We start from the raw sequence: 22,744 nt of genomic DNA, 5'->3' as shown, positions 1-22,744 counted from the left end.
GCATTCATACTCTGTTTCTTCCTCACCACCACCCCGCCCCATCCCCCACCCCTTCTGAAACTGGATTGTCACTAGGTTAACTTGAATTCTTTCTGAACCTATTATACAAAATGCAAGGAAATTCCACCATGATTTAATGAGTTAAGTCAAATAAGCAAAAAGGTCTCATATATTATTTACAAAGGTCCTACTGGTTTGCAACCTTCCATCCATGAAAGATGATGGACACGCAGCAAACAATCCATTTAGGTGGAGTGTCTTCTCTTGATGCACCTTTGTTGATGGTTGTGAGGGCCAACTCTTGAGAGGCAGGTTCTACCACAAGTGCTGCACGTGAAGCTGCCAAGTGGCGCTGTGAGTTGTTGTTTTTGACATTGACGCCTGTTGCCAACCTGCTGTAGCAACTGGTCGTTGTGGTAGTGCACACCAGTCCACAGGATGTGTTGCCATTTCCCTCTTTCGCCAGTTAGTGACTCCCAGGTGCAATAGTTGACATTTAGGGCCTTCATGTCACGCTTGCAAACATCCTTGAAGTGGAGTTCTGGGTACCCCACTGGTCATCTGGCCCCGGCTACCTCACCATACAGAAGGTCCTTGGGTATGCGATTGTCTTCCATCCTGTGGACATGTCCACTCCACCAAGCCATTTCTGTTTGATTACTGCCAACAAACTTGGGAGCTCTGCCTTTGAGATGTTGCCATATTTGTGATTTTGTCCTGCCAGGTTATACCCATAATGAGCTGCAAACAGCGAAGATGGAAATTATTGAGCTTCTTTTCCTGGTAGCTGTAAGTTACCCATGTTTCACAGCCATACAGCAAGGTGCTGAGAACGCAGGCCTTATAAACTAATCAGCTTGATCCTAAGGGTCAGCTTGGTGTTATACCATCCGCGTTTCATGAGTCAGCCAAAGATAGTAGCTGCTTTCCCTATGGTGTATTAAACTCTGCATCCAGGGACAGATTGTCTGTCACAGTGGATCCAAGGTAGCAGAATTTGCTAACCATGTCCAGTGGAATGTTATTTAGTGTGATCAGTGGCGGAGATGCAACAACTTGTCCCATGACCACGGTTTTCTTGACACTTATAGTCAAGAAGAACAAGTTACAGGCATCTAAGTCCTAATTACTAAGAATAATATACAGGACTACCCAATTGTTTAAACCCTTGTACAGGATCTGCTCAGACCATTTTGATCTTCCACCTTCCTTGGAGCCAAGTTTATATCTTTTAACTCTCTGTTGAAGCAATAATTCCATAGAATTTATAAAACACAGGTCCAGCCTCAACTGGAGTATTGTGTCCAATTCTAGGCACCACACTTTAGGAAGGATGTTAAGGCATTAGAGAGGGTGCAGAAAAGATTTACGAAAATGGTTCCAAGGATGAGGGACTTCAGTTACGAGGATAGATTGGAGAAGCTGAGGCTGTTCTCCTTAAAGAGAAGCTTGAGAGGAGATTGGATAGGGGTGTTCAAAATCATGAGGGGTCGGGACAGAGGAGATAGAGAGAAACTATTCCCATTGGCGGAAGGGTCGAGAACCAGAGGACACCGAATTAAGGTGATTGGCAAAAGAACCACAGGCGACGTGAGGAAAAACCTTTTCATGCAGCGATTGGTTAGGATCAGGAATGCTCTGCCTAAGAGTGTGGTGGAGGTTGGTTCAATTGAGGCCTTCAAAAGGGAATTGGATATTTATCTGAAGAAAAAAATTGCAGGGCTACGGGAAAAAGCGGGGGCGGGGAGGTGGGGGGTTGGGTTGGTGGGGAGTGGGACTGGTTGAGTTGCTCTTGCAGAGAGCCAGCACAGCCACCACAGGCTGAATGGTTACAGAATGCGCACAGTGGCGCAGTGGTTAGCACTGCAGCCTCACAGCTCCAGGGACCCGGGTTCGATTCCGGGTACTGCCTGTGTGGAGTTTGCAAGTTCTCCCTGTGTCTGCGTGGGTTTTCTCCGGGTGCTCCGGTTTCCTCCCACAAGCCAAAAGACTTGCAGGTTGATAGGTAAATTGGCCATTATAAATTGTCACTAGTATAGGTAGGTGGTAGGGAAATATAGGGACAGGTGGGGATGTTTGGTAGGAATATGGGATTAGTATAAATGGGTGGTTGATGTTCGGCACAGACTCGGTGGGCCGAAGGGCCTGTTTCAGTGCTGTATCTCTAATCTAATCTAATCTAATCAGAATGGAAGGAGGCCAATCTATGATTCTATAAATCGTACAGCACAGGAAGTTATTCAGCCCATCGTGCTTCTGCTGGCTCTTTGAAAAAGCTAATCAATTAGCCTCATTCCCTTTCTCTTTCCCCTTAGCCCTGCAACTTTTTTCCTTTTCAAGTATGTTTCTAATTCATTTTGGGAAGTTACAAGGCAACACATTCCAGATTATAACAAATCGCTGTAAAAAACCAATTCTGACCTCCCTTTATTTTTAATCGGTGTCCTTTGGTTGCCGAACCTCCTGCCAGTTTCTCCTTAGTTACTCGATCAAAACCCTTCATAATTTTCAATGTTTTTGTTCATTCTTTGCTGGGGTCTGTAGTTGCTGTGCTAGGTAGCAGTCAATTCCATAAGTTAAGTTTTAAACAGAAAGAACAAATTTAACCTTTAAGCACTAAATTTTGTAACTGAACCCTCAGACACACTGAATGAACTCAGTGCTCCTAATAACAAAACTGCACAAATAGGGCTGAATTTAATGAGTCCGCCACCTTCCTGGCGCCATTCCCATCTGTCACATGGGCAAACGCCACACCATGATTACGTGGCAGGTGCCCATTTTGCTTAGGGGAGGTGAGGACCCCCCCCCCCACAACCACATGACGGGGGTGGGAAGCGATTAATTGATTATGGCCTCAGATGACTCTGGAGCAGATGCTGGCGCCATATTTAAGGGCCTGCCAGCCCTGCATTCACTCCTGTCCTGGATACATTAGCAGCTTGGTGCAGCCTCAACTCTGTCCAACTGGGTCCTGTACTCCCCCACTCATCTCCCAAGGAGGGCAGAAAACGATGTCCAAGCAAAGACAGAGTGTGACCCCACCCTTCAGCGATGCCCCCCTGCAGATTCTTTTCCAGGCTGCAAGGGAAAGGCGGAAGGTTCTCTTCCCGCCTGACCAAGCAACCCTGGGTGGAGATTGCAGTGGAGGTCAGCAACCATGGGTCACCCAGTGCAACTGGGTCCAGTGCAGGAAATGGGTCAATGACCTATTGTGTTCTGCCAAGGTGAATGCTCCATACCAGTCGCCTTCCAGAGGATTACATGTGTCGACACGGGAGGTTGTGCGACATGGGGAGGGTAGCAGCGCTGCGGCGTTGGCTGAGTGGCTACGGTTCTGTCTCTTCCTGACAGATGCATGGATATCTCTCTCGACCGCAGGCCACCTTTCTTCATAGCTCACTCCCCTTAATGCCCATGACAGCAAGTGTCGGCATGAGAGACATCAGATTTCCCAGAAGGGGTTGAGGGGCTGAGAAAAGCAGAACTGTCATGTTGATCTCTGTGCCATTCTCTACCATCTCCATCCTTCCTCTTGCAGGACAAGAGGGTACAAAATAGGAGGGGGATGTCCCGGACAGGCGGAGGAATACCAGATGTACGTCCACTTACCTCCACCAAGGAAGAGGCCTTGAAGCTGGTGGGCCCAGGATGGCTGCTCAGTAGCCAATGGGGAGATTGAAGTCCCTGCTCAAGGGAGTGAGGATAGTCTCCCGTTGGCATGCACCTCAATGTTGGAGATCCACATAACCCTTGGTAGGCATCAGGAGAACTGTGCAGGGGTCCACAACCACTGGGCGACAACTGTCCACCTCTGAGGAGGAGGATGTCTCAGAGAATGCACCGTCCCATGACTCTCTTGTCCCTCCACCAGTACAGATAATGTCACCTTGGTGGGTACCCACTTGGCTTTAGAATCAGGGTCACAAGTTGGTGGGAGCACCACACACGGAAGTTGGCAGAGGCTGAGACAGCTGAGGTCTCCAACAGTTGGAGGACTGTGGGTAGCCAGGCACATGCTGAGCCCCAGGAAGAAGACGAGCCTCTGCTGTCAACAACACAGGGCTTGCTGGATTTGCAGAGAGAGGTAAGGCAACATCTGGCAGAGATCCAAAGGCCATGTACAGCCATGAGCCGATGATGGAGGAGTCCATTCATGCCATGACAGCTGCCATGTCTCAAGCCTATGAGTGTATGGCTTCTTATGTCAAGAGGTTGACGATCCTCACAGAGAGCCAGATCCTACAGATCCACGCTAACCTGCCCACCATCGCCTTGGCCATGAGCTCGATGCAGCAGTGGCAAGGCGAGAGAAGGAACAGGAACCTGGAGAATGCTCCCGCTACTCATCCTTCTCTGGTGAGCAGGGAGGTACAAGAGAGCTTTCAAAGGGAGGAGGAGAGGCTGACAGCCACATTTGGGGGCCTCCCTCAAGGCGCTCAGAGTGTGGCACCTGGCTCCTCAGCCCCTCCGCCAATGAGCCCAGTTCCAGTAGCCACGACGCCTGAGGAGAGTCCTGCACCTGTCTAGGACAACCTCAGGCAGCCGGGGCCTTCCAGGCCTCAGGCAGCCAGAGGGCGCCTGCCAAAGTCATCACAGGCCAAGGTACAGCCTGCCTCCAGTCTAGCTGCTGTTGCAGGGATCACACTGCGTAGGAGCACCCACAAACTGATTAAAAAGAGCACATAGTTACACAGGTACAGAATATACATTTTGTGTTAAATGATTAAAAGATCCTTGTTCAAATCATTGGGCTTCATTGTCTGAAAGCCATGTGCCATTATACCGTAATTGTGAGATGCAGACCTCACCCTTCCCGCTTAGGGCTATGCCAATGTGACCACTGCCTTCATTAACATGTCAATGTGATGAGAACCTTTGTTAACATATGATCTCCCATGGGCACTAGCGCATATTGCATCCACTCGCAAGACGGGGAACACAAATGGAAAGAACGCTACAGAGTTCAGGCATTAAGGTGAGCCTTTATTTCACTGTCTGTGAATGGACACCAGGATGGCTGCAAATAAGTCTTGCCTCCTTTGCGTGTTGCTCTACCCATCTGGCCTCCTGCCTTGGTACCTGAGGATGGGGCAATTCAGTTGGCCTAGTCGCTCATGGACCTCAGACCACAACCTTGATGATGGCCCACCCTCTGTTCCAGCTGTGTGATTACACAGACCCATCACACAGCAGTTTTCCTACACAATGCTAACCCCCACCCCCACCCTACCAGTGGCACATTTCACCCCTTTGCAGAGCCCCGGCTACCCTGGACTCCTTTGCAGAGCCTGCAGCAACGCACTCCCATAATGGCCTCCAACCGCCCCCCGCCTCCTTCCCCTAGGCTGCAATGCTTCAATGTGCCCTCTCACCTTTGTGCCGTCAGGTTTCACTGGTCATGAATCTGGAGGCATATCAGTGCACCTTGCCATTCACAGAATTGGTCATCGATCATTAAATCGCTTATAATGATAGGGTGGTGGAGGAAGATTCAATCATGGCTTTCAAAATGGAATTGAAATGGAATTTTCTGAAAGGAAAAAAAATGCAGGGCAATGGGGAAGGGCTGGGGAGTGGGACTGGCTAGATTAACACAATACAAAATAGCACATCTATAAAATATATATATATTTTTTAAAAACATGCATAATGAGATTTAAGTCAAACATTGTAAATGATCCAATATTAATGCACTGACCACACTATTTTGCCACTCAATTAGATTATGAATGTTTTCAGGATAGTTTCTTAGAACAGCACATTCTGCAGCCAACCAGAGACCAGGCTATACTAGACCTGGTATTGTGCAATGAGATAGGATTAATTCATGACCTCATAGTGAAGGCGCCGTGAGGCAGCAGAGATCATAATGTGATTGAATTTTACATTCAGTTTGAGGGAGAGAACGGTGGGTCCAAGACGAGTATTTTAAACTTAAATAAGGGCAATTATGAGGGCACGAAAGCAGAGCTAGCTAAAGTGAACTGGCAAATCATGTTAAGGGATAGGTCAATAGAGATGCAGTGGCAGCTATTTAAGAGGATATTTCAGAATACACAGAATAGATACATTTCAACGATAAAGAAAAATTCCAAGGGGAGGACCCACCATCCGTGGTTGACTAAAAAAGTTAAAGATAGTATCAAACTAAAAGAAAAAGCATATAATTGCGCAAAGATTGGACAGAATATAAAAAGTAGCAACGAATGACTAAAAGATTAATAAGGAGGGAAAAATTGGAGTATAAGAGAAAGTTATAATTTTTCAAAATTCCCGAGATTCAGTGACAGTTCCATGAGTTTGGAAAATAGCGAATGTAACTCCTTTATTCAAAAAGGGAGGGAGACAGAAAGCAGGAAACTACAGGCCAGTTAGCTTAACATCTGTCATTGGGAAAATGTTAGAAGATATTATTAAAGACGTTATAGCAGGACACTTAGTAAAATTCGAGGTAATCGGGCAGAGTCAACATGGTTTTGTGAAAGGGAAATCCTGTTTAAGCAATTTATTGGAGTTCTTTAAAGAAGTAACATGTGCTGTGGAAAAAGAGGAACCGGTGGATGTACTGTACTTAGATTTCCAGAAGGCATTTAGTAAGGTACCACATCAAAGGTTATTGCAAAAAATAAAAGCTCATGATTGTCATGAATAGAAGATTGGCTAGCCAGCAGGAAACAGAGTGTAGGCATAAATAGGTCATTTTCTGGTTGGCAAAATGTAATTAGTGGTGTGCCACAGGGATCAGTGCTGGGGCCTCAACTTTTTACAATTTATATAAATGACTTTCATGAAGGGACCAAAGGTGTGGTTGCTAAATTTGCTGATGACACAAAGATAGGTCGGAAAGTAAGTTGTGAAGAGGAAATAAGGAGGCTACAAAGGGATATAGATAGGTTAAATGAGTGGACAAAGATCTGGCAAATGGAGTATAATGTGGGAAAATGTGAAATTGTCCACTTTGGCAGGAAGAATAAAAAAGAAGCATATTAACTAAATGGTGAGAGATTGCAGAGCTCTGAGATGCAGAGGGATCTGGGTGTCCTAATGCATGAATTGCAATAGGTTAGTATGCAGGTGCAGCAGGTAATTAAGAAAGCTAATAGAATGTTATCATTTATCGCAAGGGAAATTAAATACAAAAGGAAGCAGTTCAGAGGAGGTTTACTAGACTAATACCTGAAATCTCTGGGTCATCTTATGAGGAAAGGTTGGACAGGCTAGGATTATATCCACTGGAGTTTAGAGAAGTAAACGGCTACTTGATTGAAACATATAAGATTCTGAGGGGTCTTGACAGGGTGGATGTGGAAAGGAGGTTTCTCTTGTGGGAGAATCTAGAACTAGGCGTAGCTGTTTAAAAATAAGGGGTCGCCCATTTAAGACAAATGAGGAGAAATGTTTTCTCTCAGAGTCATGAGTCTTTGGAACTCTCTTCCTCAAAAGGCAGTGGAAGCAGAGTCAAAAGAACAAAGAACAAAGAACAGTACAGCACAGGAACAGGCCATTCGGCCCTCCAAGCCTGCACCGATCTTGATGCCTGCCTAAACTAAAACCTTCTGCACTTCCTGGGACCGTATCCCCCTATTCCCATCCTATTCGTGTATTTGTCAAGATGCCTCTTAAACGTCGCTATCGTATCTGCTTCCACCACCTCCCCTGGCAGCAAGTTCCAGGCACTCATCACCCTCTGTGTAAAGAACTTGCCTCGCACATCCCCTCTAAACTTTGCCCCTCTCACCTTAAACCTATGTCCCCTAGTAACTGACTCTTCCACCCTGGGAAAAAGCTTCTGACTATCCACTCTGTCCATGCCGCACATAACTTTGTAAACCTCTATCATGTCGCCCCTCCACCTCCGTCGTTCCAGTGAAAACAATCCGAGTTTATCCAACCTCTCCTCATAGCTAATGCCCTCCAGACCAGGCAACATCCTGGTAAACCTCTTCTGTACCCTCTCCAAAGTCTCCACGTCCTTCTGGTAGTGTGGCGACCAAAATTGCACGCAATATTCTAAGTGTGGTCTAACTAAAGTTCTGTACAGCTGCAGCATGACTTGCCAATTTTTATACTCTATGCCCCGACCGATGAAGGCAAGCATGCCGTATGCCTTCTTGACTACCTTATCCACCTGCGTTGCCACTTTCAGTGACCTGTGGACCTGTACGCCCAGATCTCTCTGCCTGTCAATACTCCTAAGGGTTCTGCCATTTACTGTATACTTCCCACCTGCATTAGACCTTCCAAAATGCATTACCTCACATTTGTCCGGATTAAACTCCATCTGCCATTTCTCCGCCCAAGTCTCCAACCGATCAATATCATGCTGTATCCTCTGACAATCCTCATCACTATCCGCAACTCCTCCAACCTTTGTGTCGTCCGCAAACTTACTAATCAGACAAGCTACCTTTTCCTCCAAATCATTTATATATACTACAAACAGCAAACATCCCAGCACTGATCCCTGCGGAACGCCACTAGTCGCATCCCTCCATTCAGAAAAGCACCCATCCACTGCTACCCTCTGTCTTCTATGACAGAGCCAGTTCTGTATCCATCTTGCCAGCTCACCTCTGATCCCATGTGACTTCACCTTTTGTACCAGTCTGCCATGAGGGACCTGGTTAAAGGCTTTACTGAAGTCCATATAGATAACATCCACTGCCCTTCCTTCATCAATCATCTTCGTCACTTCCTCAAAAAACTCTATCAAATTAGTGAGACACGACCTCCCCTTCACAAAACCATGCTGCCTCTCGCTCATAAGTTCATTTGTTTCCAAATGGGAGTAAATCCTGTCCCGAAGAATCCTCTCTAATAGTTTCCCTACCACTGACGGAATGCTGACCGGCCTATAATTTCATGGATTATCCTTGCCACCCTTCTTAAACAAAGGAACAACATTGGCTATTCTCCAGTCCTCTGGGACCTCACCTGTAGCCAATGAGGATGCAAAGATTTCTGTCAAGGCCCCAGCAATTTCTTCCCTTGCCTCCCTCAGTATTCTGGAGTAGATCCCATCAGGCCCTGGGGACTTATCTACCTTAATGCTTTGCAAGACACCCAACACCTCCTTCTTTTTGATAATGAGATGACTGAGACTATCTACACTCCCTTCCCTAGGCTCATCATCCACCAAGTCCTTCTCTTTGGTGAATATTGATGCAAAGTACTCATTTAGTACCTCGCCCATTTCCTCTGGCTCCACACATAGATTCCTTTCTCTGTCCTTGAGTGGGCCAACCCTTTCCCTAGTTACCCTCTTGCTCTTTATATACGTATAAAAAGCCTTGGGATTTTCCTTAATCCTGTTTGCCAATGACTTTTCATGACCCCTTTTAGCCCTCCTGACTCCTTGCTTAAGTTCCTTCCTACTGTCTTTATATTCCTCAAAGGATTAGTCTGTTCCTAGCCTTCCAGCCCTTAAGAATGCTTCCTTTTTCTTTTTGACTAGGCACACAATATCCCGCATTATCCAAGGTTCCCGAAACTTGCCAAACTTATCCTTCTTCCTCACAGGAACATGCCGGTCCTGGATTCTAATCAACTGACGTTTGAAAGACTCCCACATGTCTGATGTTGATTTACCCTCAAACAGCCGCCCCCAATCTAAATTCTTCAGCTCCTGCCTAATATTGTTATAATTAGCCTTCCCCCAATTTAGCACCTTCACCTGAGGACTACTCTTATCCTTATCCACAAGTACCTTAAAACTTATGGAATTATGGTCACTGTTCCCGAGATGCTCCCCTACTGAAACTTAGACCACCTGGCCAGGCTCATTCCCCAATACCAGGTCCAGTATGGCCTCATCCCTAGTTGGACTAACTACATGTTGTTTCAAGAAGCCCTCCTGGATGCTCCTTACAAATTCTGCCCCATCCAAGCCCCTAGCACTAAGTGAGTCCCAGTCAATATAGGGGAAGTTAAAATCACCCACCACTACAACCCTGTTACCTTTACATCTTTCCAAAATCTGTCTACATATCTGCTCCTCTACCTCCCGCTGACTGTTGGGAGGCCAATAGAAAACCCTCAACATCGTGACTGCACCCTTCCTATTCCTGAGCTCCACCCATATTGCCTCGCTGCATGACCCCTCCAAGGTGTCCTCCCACAGCTGTGATATTCTCCTTAACCAGTAATGCAACTCCCCCACCCCTTTTACACCCACTCTATCCCACCTGAAGCTTCTAAATCCTGGAGCATTTTAGCTGCCAATCCTGTCCTTCCCTCAACCAAGTCTCTGTAATAGAAACAACATCATAGTTCCAAGTACTAATCCATGCTCTAAGTTCATCTGCCTTACCTGTTATACTTCTCGCATTGAAACAAATGCACTTCAGACCACCAGTCCCGCTGTGCTCCGCAACATCTCCCTGCCTGCTCTTCCTCTTAGTCTTACTGGCCTTATTTACTAGTTTCCCCTCATTTATTTCACTTGCTGTCCTACTGCTCTGGTTCCCACCCCCCTGCCACACTAGTTTAAACCCTCCCGAGTGACGCTAGCAAACTTCGCAGCCAGGATATTTGTGCCCCTCCAGTTTAGATGCAACCCGTCCTTCTTGTACAGGTCCCATCTGTCACTGAAGAGATCCCAATGATCCAGATATCTGAAACCCTCCCTTCTTTGAATACTTTTAAGGTAGAGGTAGATAGATTATTGATAAGCAAGGGGGTGAAAGGTTATTGGGAGTAGGCGGGAATGCGGAGTTGAGTTACAATCAAATCAGCCGTGGTCTTGTTGAATGGCGGAACAGGCTCGAGGGGCCGAGTGGCCTACTCCTGCTCCTAATTTGTTTGTTCGTATGGCTGATTAATATCTTAACTCCATCTACCTGCCTTGGTTCTGTGTCCCTTAATAGGGATACTTCCATAACCCTTAATACCCTTGCCTAACAAAAATCTATCAATCTCAGTTTGTGTTATTTTTGATTGCCTGCATCACTTAATGTATAAATAGATCCTTCAGTCGAGTGCATGTGTTGACATTTACCAAATATACGAAAAATTCTCTTTAAGGAATCCCTACTTATATTTAGTACATTTAAAGGTAAAACTTTTAGCATGTGTTTCCCTTCATCATATTGTTATGACCACGATATGAACTCCTCAGACCAATTTAAAGAATTACACAAGATTTCACATTTTAAGATTTTACTACAACAACTAAACTAAAAATCAACATTAACAAAACAGTACTTAGTGGGTAGCAAATACACTAAATTACAGAGAAAGGTATTTCCCATTTACTTTTATTGACACACTGAAAAGCCCCACAACACATTTATACGTTACCGGGTGTTTTCCTCGAAAAGGTATCTTTGCAGTTAAAAGTCCCAACCTCCTCCCAGTTGCAATGGGTTGGATCTCCCAATGTCCTTAACAAAACCAATGTCCTCTTCACTCACTTCTTCCAAGCACACTCAGTGGGCCTTCTGTTAATAAGGCAATTTCTGGTGACCCTGTTAGTCTTTTCTCCTCCGCAAACCTTGAGCCTTTGAACTGGGTTCAAATCTTAGCAGCCTTTTGCTGTATCAATACTCTGAGAGCAGTTGTTTTCTCTCTCTCGCTTCTGAGGCTGTGCATTTTAATGGGTCTCTTTGTGTATTCCTTTCTCCCTTACAGCCTGTCGGACATAGGAAAGCCTGTTGAAGTTATCCAGAATCAAAAGTTAATATTCGTTTTCCTTTTACAATATTCAGAGTCTATAAGTCTGACCACATCAAAATCACCTGGGCCTTCCTTTGTTTCCAGGTGTTAGCAATTGCAACTTGAACTTGCATTTGAGACTCCCTGTTTACATTCTGAGAGTCTGAGAAACCCCTTGTCCTTTCAGGTGTTACAACCTTGCCCCCTGCTTTCCAAAGGGTCTTTGATCTGGATTCATTGTTTTCATGATAACCAAGACCCCTACAAAAGCATGGAAGTTAAGCTGAACCTTTATAAAGCTCTGGTTAGGCCCCAACTGGAGTATTGCATCCAATTTTGGTCACCACACTTTAGGAAGTATGTGAGGGTCCTTGAGAGGGTACAGAGATTATTTACTAGAATGGTTCCAGGGATGGGGATTTTAGTTCCAAGGTTAGGCTGGAAAAGCTAGGGTTGTTCTCCATAGAACAATGGAAATTGAGGGGAAATTTAATAGAGGTGTACAAGATTATGACTGGCACAGTAAGTTAGACAAGGAAAAACTTTTCCCATTAACTAATGGACTAGGGACACACATGAAAGGTTTTGGACAGGAGATGCAGAGGAACATGAAGAAGAACTTTTTACACAGCGAGTGGTAATGACCTGGATCTCACTGCCCACAAGGGTGGTGGCAGCGGAGACAATGAATGATTTCAAAAGGAAATTGGGTGGGCACTTGAAGCAAATAAATTGCAGGGCTATGGGGATCAAGCAGGGGAGTGGGACTGACTGGGTTGCTCTGTGGAGAGCCAGCATGGGCTCAATGGGCCGAATGGCCTCCTTCTGTGCCATAAATGACTCTATGACATCCGGGTCCAATTCTCATCACATCACAATGTATCTTTATTTTGGCCATTGGCAGCGCTACTCCCAATCCATTGCAATGCTCATTGCAGAATATTGTACTTACTTTTCCAACTAATTGTGGCGTGAATTCACCATTGTAGGAGTGGGGAGTGTAACGGTCCAAGTTATGGTGTTCATTGGAGGAAATTGCAGGCTAATGTGGAGCAAAACTAAGGATCTGGAGATATAAAGTTGAAAATTATGTATAGAATTTATGTTTATGTATTTAAAACAATGGTCTGGATCTTCCTGGAACAGGGCATTTCATGATGTGCACCGTGAGTTAGGCTTTTTCTTGCATTCTTCAGTTTGAAAATTTTTGTGCCATAACTTGCTAGAAGTGTGAGCTGACAACAGTGCAATGCAGGCAACAGGGCATCTGGGACCTCAATGAACGACAGTCTATCTCCAAAACCAATAAGATTTAAGAATTGCAAAGGAACCAGAGAACAACGGAGAAGGAAACAGGGTGAATTCAAAGCCAAATAAAGTACAGAAAGAGAAATAAAAAGAGGGAAAGAAAGATTTAATCGAGAGAAAAACTAGAGTCGGAAAGGAAAAGTAAGAATAGAGTAAAAATTTAAAATTTGACATTTTAAAAATCTCTAACAATTGACAACATGTAGGAATGAGATTGAACAGTCTAAATTATTCCCTTTCTTTCCCAGAGAGGTTGATTAGCATTGCATTAACAATTATCAAATTGTTGAAAGGGGACTTACTGTTGTGGGATCACGTTAAGAGGCTCTAAGTGAAGAGTCACCGGAGGAAGTGATGTTGCATCACACATGACCAGACAGTTATGAGTGCAGCTCAACAGAGTAAGATGTGTGTGCAAGTGTGCTCCTGTAGTAGCTGTGAGTTGTCAGGCAAGTCCTCCACCTGCCCAGACTGAGGCACACATTATTTCACCGCATTAACATTAAAACTTAAAATTGTGGCTTGGAAGAGGGCCTATCACAAGGAATTGCCAGGCCCCTGACTGAACATAATAACATAATAACAAGAAGACTGGAAAGACATTTGCATGCTCGCAAACAGTGTTGGAACAAGGGACCCAGTCCTTGCTTCCCCAATACACAGAAAAAGTGGTCAGACCAGTTTAGTCTCATGACTAACTGGCTGGTTTTTTTTTTGAATTTGAACTGGCCACAGAATTTTGAACTGAGAAAGCTGTTTGCTCCTGGATTGAGAACACCTCTCTCCTGTCTTCTCCCATCTCTTTCTCACAGAACGGAAGACCCATTGATGACACGTGAACTCAAAGAGAGAAAAGTCTCCTCCGTGAACAAGGTTTAAGAAGAATACTGAGCCCCAATGAAAAGTAAGAGCTGTCTACAATCAAAGACCCTACAGCAAGCTGGAACACAGAAACAGTAACAAGAAACCCCCCCCCTTCAGAGACTGCCTCAAACGTCTCTACTTTTCTTCTGCTCTTTTCTGTCCCTATTTGCATGTGCATGCCAGAATGAGTGCGTCGTATATCCATAGGCGTTAACTGAATTAGAGTTTAAGCATGTTCAATAAATTTCACTTTTCTTCTTTAAACCAAAGAAAACCTGGTGTGCTCATTTTTTGCCTTATAATTGGAAAGTGGTGAACCAGGATTCACCAAGGGGGAGCTCAAAACACAGTGTGTTTAAAATTAAACCCTGTTACAATAAAACCAGGTGAAGACAGTAAAAGACCCCTGGACACCTTTCTCACCTAGTCATAACGGAAATTTGGGTGCGAGCATCTGGAATTTTACCCACAGACGAGAGAAATTGGAAGTGGGAATCCAAATTGTTCCCAATCAGAAAAGAGCAAAATTAATGCAGGTTTTCTTATGTTAGTATTCAATCACACACAACCACGTCAACAACTGAAGCGAATAGCTCTCCAAGCCAGGGTATGTAACTTGGGATAAGTTAAAAGCACAGTCTATGGAGGAGCTGAGGAAAATGGCTGAGCAGTGTGGGATCACTGTACATGGCAAGGCTAGGAAGTCTGAACTCTGAAGGCGAGTAGCCAACCATTTTTCCCTTGAATCTGAAGCAGCAGAAGCAGTGTTAGACGTAGACCCAGACAGGGTACTGCCAGCAAAGTTACAATTGGAACAAAAGAAACTCGAATTAGAAGACAGGGAAAGAGAAAGAGAAAGGGAGAGACAGGTAGAAGAGAGAGAGAGAGGCAGGAGAGGGAGAAATAGAGAGCTTTCCAGAAGGAATGGGAAGAAACAGATAGGAGAAGGAACGAAAGAGAGAAGAAATATTCCAAAAAGAATCCGGAGAGAGCTGAAACGGCTTGAGTTCGCTCGGGGGCAACAGAGTAACCCACGTGAAACATGGCCAATATGGAGCAGCAGAATTCAGGGCTGGGTACAAAATTGCTAAAACTCGCTCAATTAATTCCAAAATTCAATGAAGATGTGGAAACGTTCTTTATGACGTTTGAGAAACTGGCAAGACAGCTAAAATGGCCAGCTGAGACCTGGTCTCTCTGATCACAAAGCAAACTAACAGGAAAAGCCCATGAGATTTATTCCTTGTTACCAGATGAGAGTTCATCAAATTATGAACTGACCAAAAATGCTATCCTCGGGGCATATGAATTAGTACCTGAAGCCTAATGCCAAAAGTTTAGAACCCTCAAAAAGCAAACTAATCAAACTTATCTGGAGTTTGAAAGAAGTAAGCAGTTGGCTTTTGACCAATGCCTGAGGGCTCTTAAAGTACAGCTCAGTTATGAGACTCTCAGAGAAGTAATTCTGTTACAGGAATTTTAAAACACTCTCCCAGTCTCAATACCCATGTAGAGGAGTAGCAAAAACAAGAAATGCTGGATTCACTCAGCAGGTCTGGCAGCATCTGTGGAAAGAGAAGCAGAGTTAACGTTTCGGGTCAGTGACCCTTCTTCGGAACTGACAAATATTAGAAAAGTCACAGATTATAAACAAGTGAGGTGGGGGTTGGGCGAGAGATAACAAAGGAGAAGGTGCAGATTGGACCAGGCCACATAGCTGACCAAAAGGTCACGGAGCAAAGGCAAACAATAAGTTAATGGTGTGTTGAGAGACAAAGCATTAGTACAGATTAGGTGTCACACCATTAACTTATTGTTTGCCTTTGCTTCGTGACCTTTTGGTCAGCTATGTGGCCTGGTCCAATCTGCACCTTCTCCTTTGTTATCTCTTGCCCAACCCCCACCTCACTTGTTTATAATCTGTGACTTTTCTAATATTTGTCAGTTCCGAAGAAGGGTCACTGACCCGAAACGTTAACTCTGCTTCTCTTTCCACAGATGCTGCCAGACCTGCTGAGTGAATCCAGCATTTCTTGTTTTTGTTTCAGATTTCCAGCATCCGCAGTATTTTGCTTTTATTTTAGAGGAGTAGCAAGTTCAGGGAGCCAGGCAAGTGTCCGTTCTGGCCAATGAGTTTGTTTTAATTTATAAGTTGGTTTCCCAGGGGAGAACCTTTCCTAATCACCCCTACAAATCCGAAAAGGACAAAGGTTGGGAAGGTGATATCTGTCCAGGCAGCCCTGGAAGAGAAAGGAAAGCAGGAGACAGAGTGGACCCTCCTCCAGCCAAAAAGGAGGGTACTGTGAGCAAGAGTGAGACCTGGAGACCTGTGTGCTTCCACTGTAAGAAAGCAGGGCATTTAAAAGCTGATTGCTGGAAACTAAACCTGTAGGGTTAATCAGGGCACACCTGCTCAGTGTAGACGGGACCCTGATGGAAAGCACAGAAAAAGCTATAGTTTTAACTGCAGGAAGAGTGCAACCCAGGAAGCTTACTACTGCCAGTGCAGGAAACGTTAATAGGATTCCTGAAGATTATCAGGGTTTTACGTCTGAAGGGAAAGTAACCCCATATCCCTCGAGTGGGGCAAGCAAGCCCATAGTGATTCTCAGTGACACAGGGGCCACTAGATCCCTTTTACTGGGAAAAGGCCTAACCTTTCCCCCAGAGAGTGCAGTGAACACCAAAATGGTGGTGAATAGTATGTCTGGACCTGTACACCAGGTGCACCTGGAGTGCGACCTAGTTTTGGGACCGGTGCCCGTAGGGATTGCCCCTAGTTTGCCTATGGATGGGGTTAACCTGTTCCTTGGTAATGATCTGGCGGCGGTGAAGGTTGTAGCCCCCCCAGTAGTGAAAGACCACAGGAGGTCAGAGAGACAAGACAGTGGCATGAGATGGTCCCCTGCAGTGTCCCTGAATGTGTAGTGGATCAGGCCATGATCAAACCCGCGCCCCCAGAGGACACTGAATTGGCACTGCAGGCAGATGACAATGAGGTCTGTCTGTCTGAGACTTTCTATGGAAAGTTAGGAGACCCAAGGAATGAATTAAATGGATCTTCCCTAGCTGAGGCTCAGCGAGCCAACCCAATATTGTGAGAGTTGCATAGGCTGCCCAATCTGAAAGTGAAGCAGAGGGAGTCCTGACTGCTAACTGAAGAATGAGGTACTGATGAGGAAATGGAGTTCTCCTCACAGACCTAAGAGCAAGGAGTGAACAGTAGTTCACCAGTTAGTGGTGCCAAAGAGGTACCAGGCAGAAATATTAAGAAGGGCCCATGAGACTACAGTGGCTGTACATACCGGTATATGAAAGACCAAAGCCTGCATAAGACAACAGTTTGACTGGCCAAAACTCCACAAAGATGTGGTGGAGTACTGCAGGAGTTGCCACATGTGCCAGGCTGAGGTGAAACCTGTACCCCTAAGTCCTGTACCGGTGTTAGGAGGACCCTCCAGCAGACGGCTGGTGAACTGTAAGGGACCCCCGCTGAGAATAAAAGGGGACAGGCAGGCACACGGCTGGCAAAAGTTTAGAAAGAGAAGGGGAAAAAACGACCAATAGGGCAGGTTAAAGGAAGTCTGGGTGGAATCCCAGATGAAAACCCCTACTGTCCTGTCAGCCAACCCCGGAAAAAGTGAAAGGTTAGACTCCACATCCTCCTATGTAAATGCAGACGCTTAGAAGCACACCATCAGAGTTGCTAATAGCATTTACAGGAACCTGCAGAGACAAAGAAAGACCTCTCGGGGCAGAGAAACTGTGAGGGTGATGCCTCCCCTAGTCAAAGTGCCACGGGAGAGTGCAGCAACTCTGCACAAATACCTACAAGCAGGAGTGTCCCAGAGAACAAACGGGAGATTAACAAAGAATCCTCCCCCACACTCAGAGGAATAGGGAACCACCCATCCCAAAGTCAAAAGACTTTGCATGACTCCAAGAGTTCAGGATAGACCCGCCCACTACTAACTCTCCTGAGAAAAAAAAGGGGAAATTAAAGCAGCCCTAGCACCCAGAAAAGACCATTTTTAATAAACTTTAAGATTAGTGAATGAATGGAAATTAATGAAAGAAATGCATGGTTTTTCTTTCTGTATCTTATATATTTCTCTCAAACCCTGTATTGAAATGTGCTTTACTTTTTCCAAATTGCATTTCATTCCCTTGGATGTGGAGGTGTCAGGCAAGCCCCTTCACCTGCCAAGACTGAGGCACACATTATTTCACCACATGAGCATTAAAACTTAAAATTGTGGCTTGGAAGAGGGCCTATCACAAGGAATTGCCAGGCCCCTGACTGAACATAATAATAATAAGACTGGAAAGACATTAGCATGCTAGCAGACAGTGTTGGAACAAGGGACCCATTCCTTGCTTCCCCAATACACAGAAGAAGTGGTCAAACCAGTTTAGTCACATGGCTAGCTGGCTTTTTTTTTTGAATTTGAACTGGCTACAGAATTTTGAACTGAGATCACCTCTCTCCTGTCTGCTCCCATCTCTTTCTCACAGAACGGAAGACCCATTGATGACACGTGAACTCAAAGAGAGAAAAGTCTCCTATATGAACAAGGTTTAAGAAGAATACTGGGCCCCAATGAAAAGAGCGAGCTGTCTACAATCAAAGACTACGGCAAGCTGGAAACTCAAACAGCAACAAGAAACCCCCTTCAGAGACTGCCTCAAACCTCTACTTTATTTTGTTTTCTCTTTTCTGTCCCTATTTGCATGGGCGTATCGCATGTGCATGCTAGCATAAGCCGTCGTATATCCATAGGCGTTAACAAAATTAGAGTTTAAGTAAATTCAATAAATTTCACTTTTCTTCTTTAAACCAAAGAAAACCTGGTGTGCTCATTTCTTTGCCTTGTAAGTGGAAAGTGGTGAACAAGGATTCACCAAGGGGGAGCTCAAAACACAGTGTGTTTAAAATTAAACCCTGTTACAATAAGACCAGGTGAAGACAGTAAAAGACCCCTAGACACCTTTCTCACCTGGTCGTAACAGAAATATATATGTTCCAGTTTAAGTTACAATAAATACCCAGATATTGCTTCAGATATTACTTGTATTGCAGTGAATCTTGCAATAGTTCATACACCAAAGGAATGGGCAATATTACACTTACACTGTTAATGACCAAATTTGACATTCAGTTTACTTGGCAATTAATGTGAAAATCCAGCAAGTTTTAAAAAAGTAACAGGGAGGTTGGCGATGAGATGCAGTTTATAGAAAGCAAACAATGGAGTAAGTTCTGGAGATTCAAATCTCACAATGAAACTCTCATTCCCCTGAATTTGCTAGTCGATTTGAGCATTATTAACGGTGTATGTTGTTAACACGCCGGTATTTTTCCAAGATTAGGTCCATCGTGTTGTCAAAAGTTTGTCTTTCGAGGCATGAATTCCACCAGAGAGAGAGAGCGAGTCATTTCACATCACGAAAGACAGCAAAAAATGAGACCGACACTACTTTTGCAGGAAGATATCCTATAATTTCAAAAGTAAGCCACCTTTCAATGTGGAATACATTTTAGAAAGAAAATTCTATAAATTCCAGTCAGAAACTATGGCATCATTTTCTTTTTAGTGTGAAACTGCATTTTAGTTGCCATTTCTGAATGATTTTCTGCTCCCTTGTGTTAATGTTGAAGCTGAAAAGCCCTTACCTCAAATTCCATGAACCAGCACACAATGTAGCAATCATTCAAATCTATATAGATACATTATTTTTGTGTCTCTGCTTAAGGAACCATGCACAGAAGGCATAATTTTCCAGAACAGCACAGAATGTACTTGTGAGGGGGCAGCGGGGAGAAGAATACTCCATATATATCTTTACATATTTGCCATAAAACGCTTTCCTTTTTCACTTTTGAACTCTGGTTGGTGTCAAAGGGAGAGCGTATCAGATTGGAATCCTGGGCATCACCAGATCTCTAGCCATCATCCTCAAATTGCCTGTATTTATTAAATTAGAAAATTATTTTCATTGCTATATATATTAATTTGAAAATCCTCTGCAATAATATAGCTTCCCTTGGGTAGATGACACTAACTTTTAGAATTAGGGCAGAGAGTTTTCAGGAGCGTGTTGGGCTCTGTGAATGCGTCAATATTTGTGGGAGTCTGGGAGTATGTCAGTAATCACACAAGGTTACTCCACATTGGAGAGTTTAAAAACCTCTGCGCAATATACAACGCAACTATTGATACTACAGTGCCAATGTCCAGGAGTACAGCCAACCCAACTTTTAAATAAACTCACTACTTAACATAACTATACACAGATCATTTGCAAATACGTTATCTTTATTTGTAAGTTTAAAGAATGAGTTACCAATACATATAGTTACTTTACGTATAAATATGCTGCAGTTAAAATTTTCCTTGCTGTCTTTCCAAATGAAAAGAATAGATGCAACTTGACAGTTTCTACTTCCCTTGACCCTCAAAACATACAAAGTACTTCAGTTCAAAAATTTGAGTTAGTTTTCAAATATGCCAGATAAAAAGTTTACGTGCAGCTAGAAATTTGGATGGCATAAAAGGGTCAAGTGTTGGTCTGAACCAAACCTTCTGGCATGTGAAGTCCCTCACAACTGGGCAACCAGTTTGGTTACTGATGTCAAATATATTTCAGCAGGGAGGGCCCAGTCAAGCTTCGTGCTAAGTGGAATACTCTCCAGGGCTAATTTGATACCATTTTGAATGATGATCCAGCATCACTACTCTTAACCTTTTTACATTTTAACACCTAGTAATCTAGTATGGTGTGGCACAGCATAGGCAACTATGGCTAGAGTTGCTTAACATTCCCTCCTTTTGGATATGTATAGAGTCTGCTCCTACTGAAACTTTACAAACACCACACAAATTTGTTCTTGACATTAATGCACAGTTGGCCCAGCATGAGAACTCATTCCAAAGCAACACCTATTTTGGATGCATTTTCGATTGAATATAGGTTTGTTCAAACACTGAAAGCCTGAAATTAAATAAATAACGGGACAAACTTGCGCTTCTGGTGAAAAAAGTTATGAGAGCTGGGGGAGAAAATAAAATATAATTTGCGGAAATTTTTTATCCCCCTCAAGAAATAGGTTTGCAACTTGGAAGTGTCATTTCTTTTGCGTACAATGTTACACAGGTGCATAAAAAGTAATGAAAATATTTGTGCTTTTGCATACAGTTCAAAAGGACCTGATATGTTCCATTTCATCTCCCCTCAACTATACTATTCCAATCTTCAGTAACTTGATACTTAACCACTAAGCAGGGATGTCAAGGCTTTTCTGTTTTTCTGCAGGCCATACAAAGGAATACTATGAAACTTTGGGACAAGGGGAGGCACATATTCATGTTAAAGCAAGATTCCCATTAATTTGTTCATCTAATACATGTGTATACCGCAAGCTGCTGATATTAACAGACCTTGGTGTTCCAATTTAGGATTTATCCACCAATGAGACAACAGCACTAATAACAGATCTATGTAAACCTCTGGGCTCACAAAATTCAAACAAATCCAACGAATAAGGCTGCCATGACTTTGAGGACTGGATTTCCAGTGCTCCTGGAGGGTTTGGGGTACAGGTAGTCCCAGGCCACAGCGGTTGGGCATTCCAGACATCAAGAACAAAGGTGAGAAACTCCTCAAACAACAGCTGAAATAAAAGGTTTGAAAGTCAGTAATGCAATCTTATTACTGCCTTTTCCCATCTGAATATTTTAACTGCAACATTTGAAACTGCACATCAAATGTTTATATTGAGATTGTGGAAGTTTTCTTTTCAAAAAGAAATTAAATATCAAAACAATGGAACCCATCACATACAAGGCACGACATTTTTTAAAAAAAAGTCTGAAAATATATAACATATTTATAAAATAAATCCTTTATTATGCAGTGTAATGAGTGAACTTGCTCAATTTTGTGCAACAGTGACTTACAATGTGGCCTTTTTTCATATACATAATATGTGTACATGAGTAGAAAATCATGGAATGCAACATTGTGCTTAACTACAGATATCACAACAAAAGTAAATGGTGCATTTTGATTCTTTTTGGAACGTTTTGAGAAAAATACCTATTTCTATAATAAAATATGTTTTAAAGTCGCCTGAAGAAAAAATATTTCTTCTGTAAACTGCACTTGCCAGCTCAAGCAGACATTCAGTAATTTCTTTAGTTTAAAGCCAAATAGAGGTGAGCAGACACTGGTTTGCATACAAAAGATGCAGAGTTAGAGGTCACTTTCGCCATACAGCGCTGTGGAGAAGGACATGTAGTCCAGGGAGCCCGGAACGCCATCTGGCCCTGTGTAGGGCGCCATTCTTGCGATGCAGTATTCTGCCTGGTCTGGGGGTAATTCACGACGCAGTTCTTCAGCTGTGATGTAGTTCTGCAAGATGGAGGAAAATAGATGTCTTCAGTCCCAGCAGTTTCCTCCAGTTAAAATGTGAACTGGAGTTTCCCCAATTTCAGACAATTCCATTAAAACAGTTACATTACTCCAATGTTACAAAGTGAATGCGAATTTGTACAAAATGTAAGTCAAATTGGGCTTCCCTGTTACATGCACAGTTCTCATCCTCTTTTTAAAAAAAAATAAACATTGAGAAATAGTATAAGTAGAATACTGCAGTGAAAATATTGTTCTGAAGACCAACTGGAAAACTTTTAAAAAAAATACAAACTTCGACAGAGTAAAGTGGTGAAATTGGACATGTTTGGGGACACAACAGGGGAAATCACAATGGTCAACCATTATATGAATCGCGTAATATTCAGTTCTATTGAAATGAATGGAACTGAATATTGAATGAAGAATATAACAGGCACCTGATGCAAAAGTGCATTTTCTGTGTCCCTGGCCACATCCAATTTTACCTCCTAAATATTTCAGT

General features: G+C 43.7%; 2 protein-coding genes across 10 annotated transcripts in view; both read right to left on the bottom strand.

Moving 5' to 3' along the window:
- The window catches only part of LOC137373916 (serine/arginine-rich splicing factor 5-like), a 394,211-nt gene that overhangs the window by 103,948 nt on the left and 267,519 nt on the right, over positions 1-22,744 (bottom strand). The gene's annotated exons all lie outside the window — the stretch shown is intronic.
- Positions 21,711-22,744, bottom strand: part of actn1 (actinin, alpha 1) — a 185,772-nt gene continuing 184,738 nt past the window's right edge. For all 9 annotated transcript variants that reach the window (XM_068039497.1, XM_068039495.1, XM_068039498.1 and 6 more), the window contains one exon: positions 21,711-22,239. In XM_068039497.1, coding sequence (XP_067895598.1) covers positions 22,081-22,239 — 159 coding nt within the window. In that variant the 3' untranslated portion in view covers positions 21,711-22,080. The remainder of the gene's footprint in view (positions 22,240-22,744) is intronic.

The sequence above is a fragment of the Heterodontus francisci genome, chromosome 9 (genome assembly GCF_036365525.1).
Source record: "Heterodontus francisci isolate sHetFra1 chromosome 9, sHetFra1.hap1, whole genome shotgun sequence".
NCBI lineage: Eukaryota > Metazoa > Chordata > Chondrichthyes > Heterodontiformes > Heterodontidae > Heterodontus > Heterodontus francisci.
Note: the sequence above shows the minus strand (reverse complement) of the source record. Positions and strands in the feature narration are given on the sequence as shown.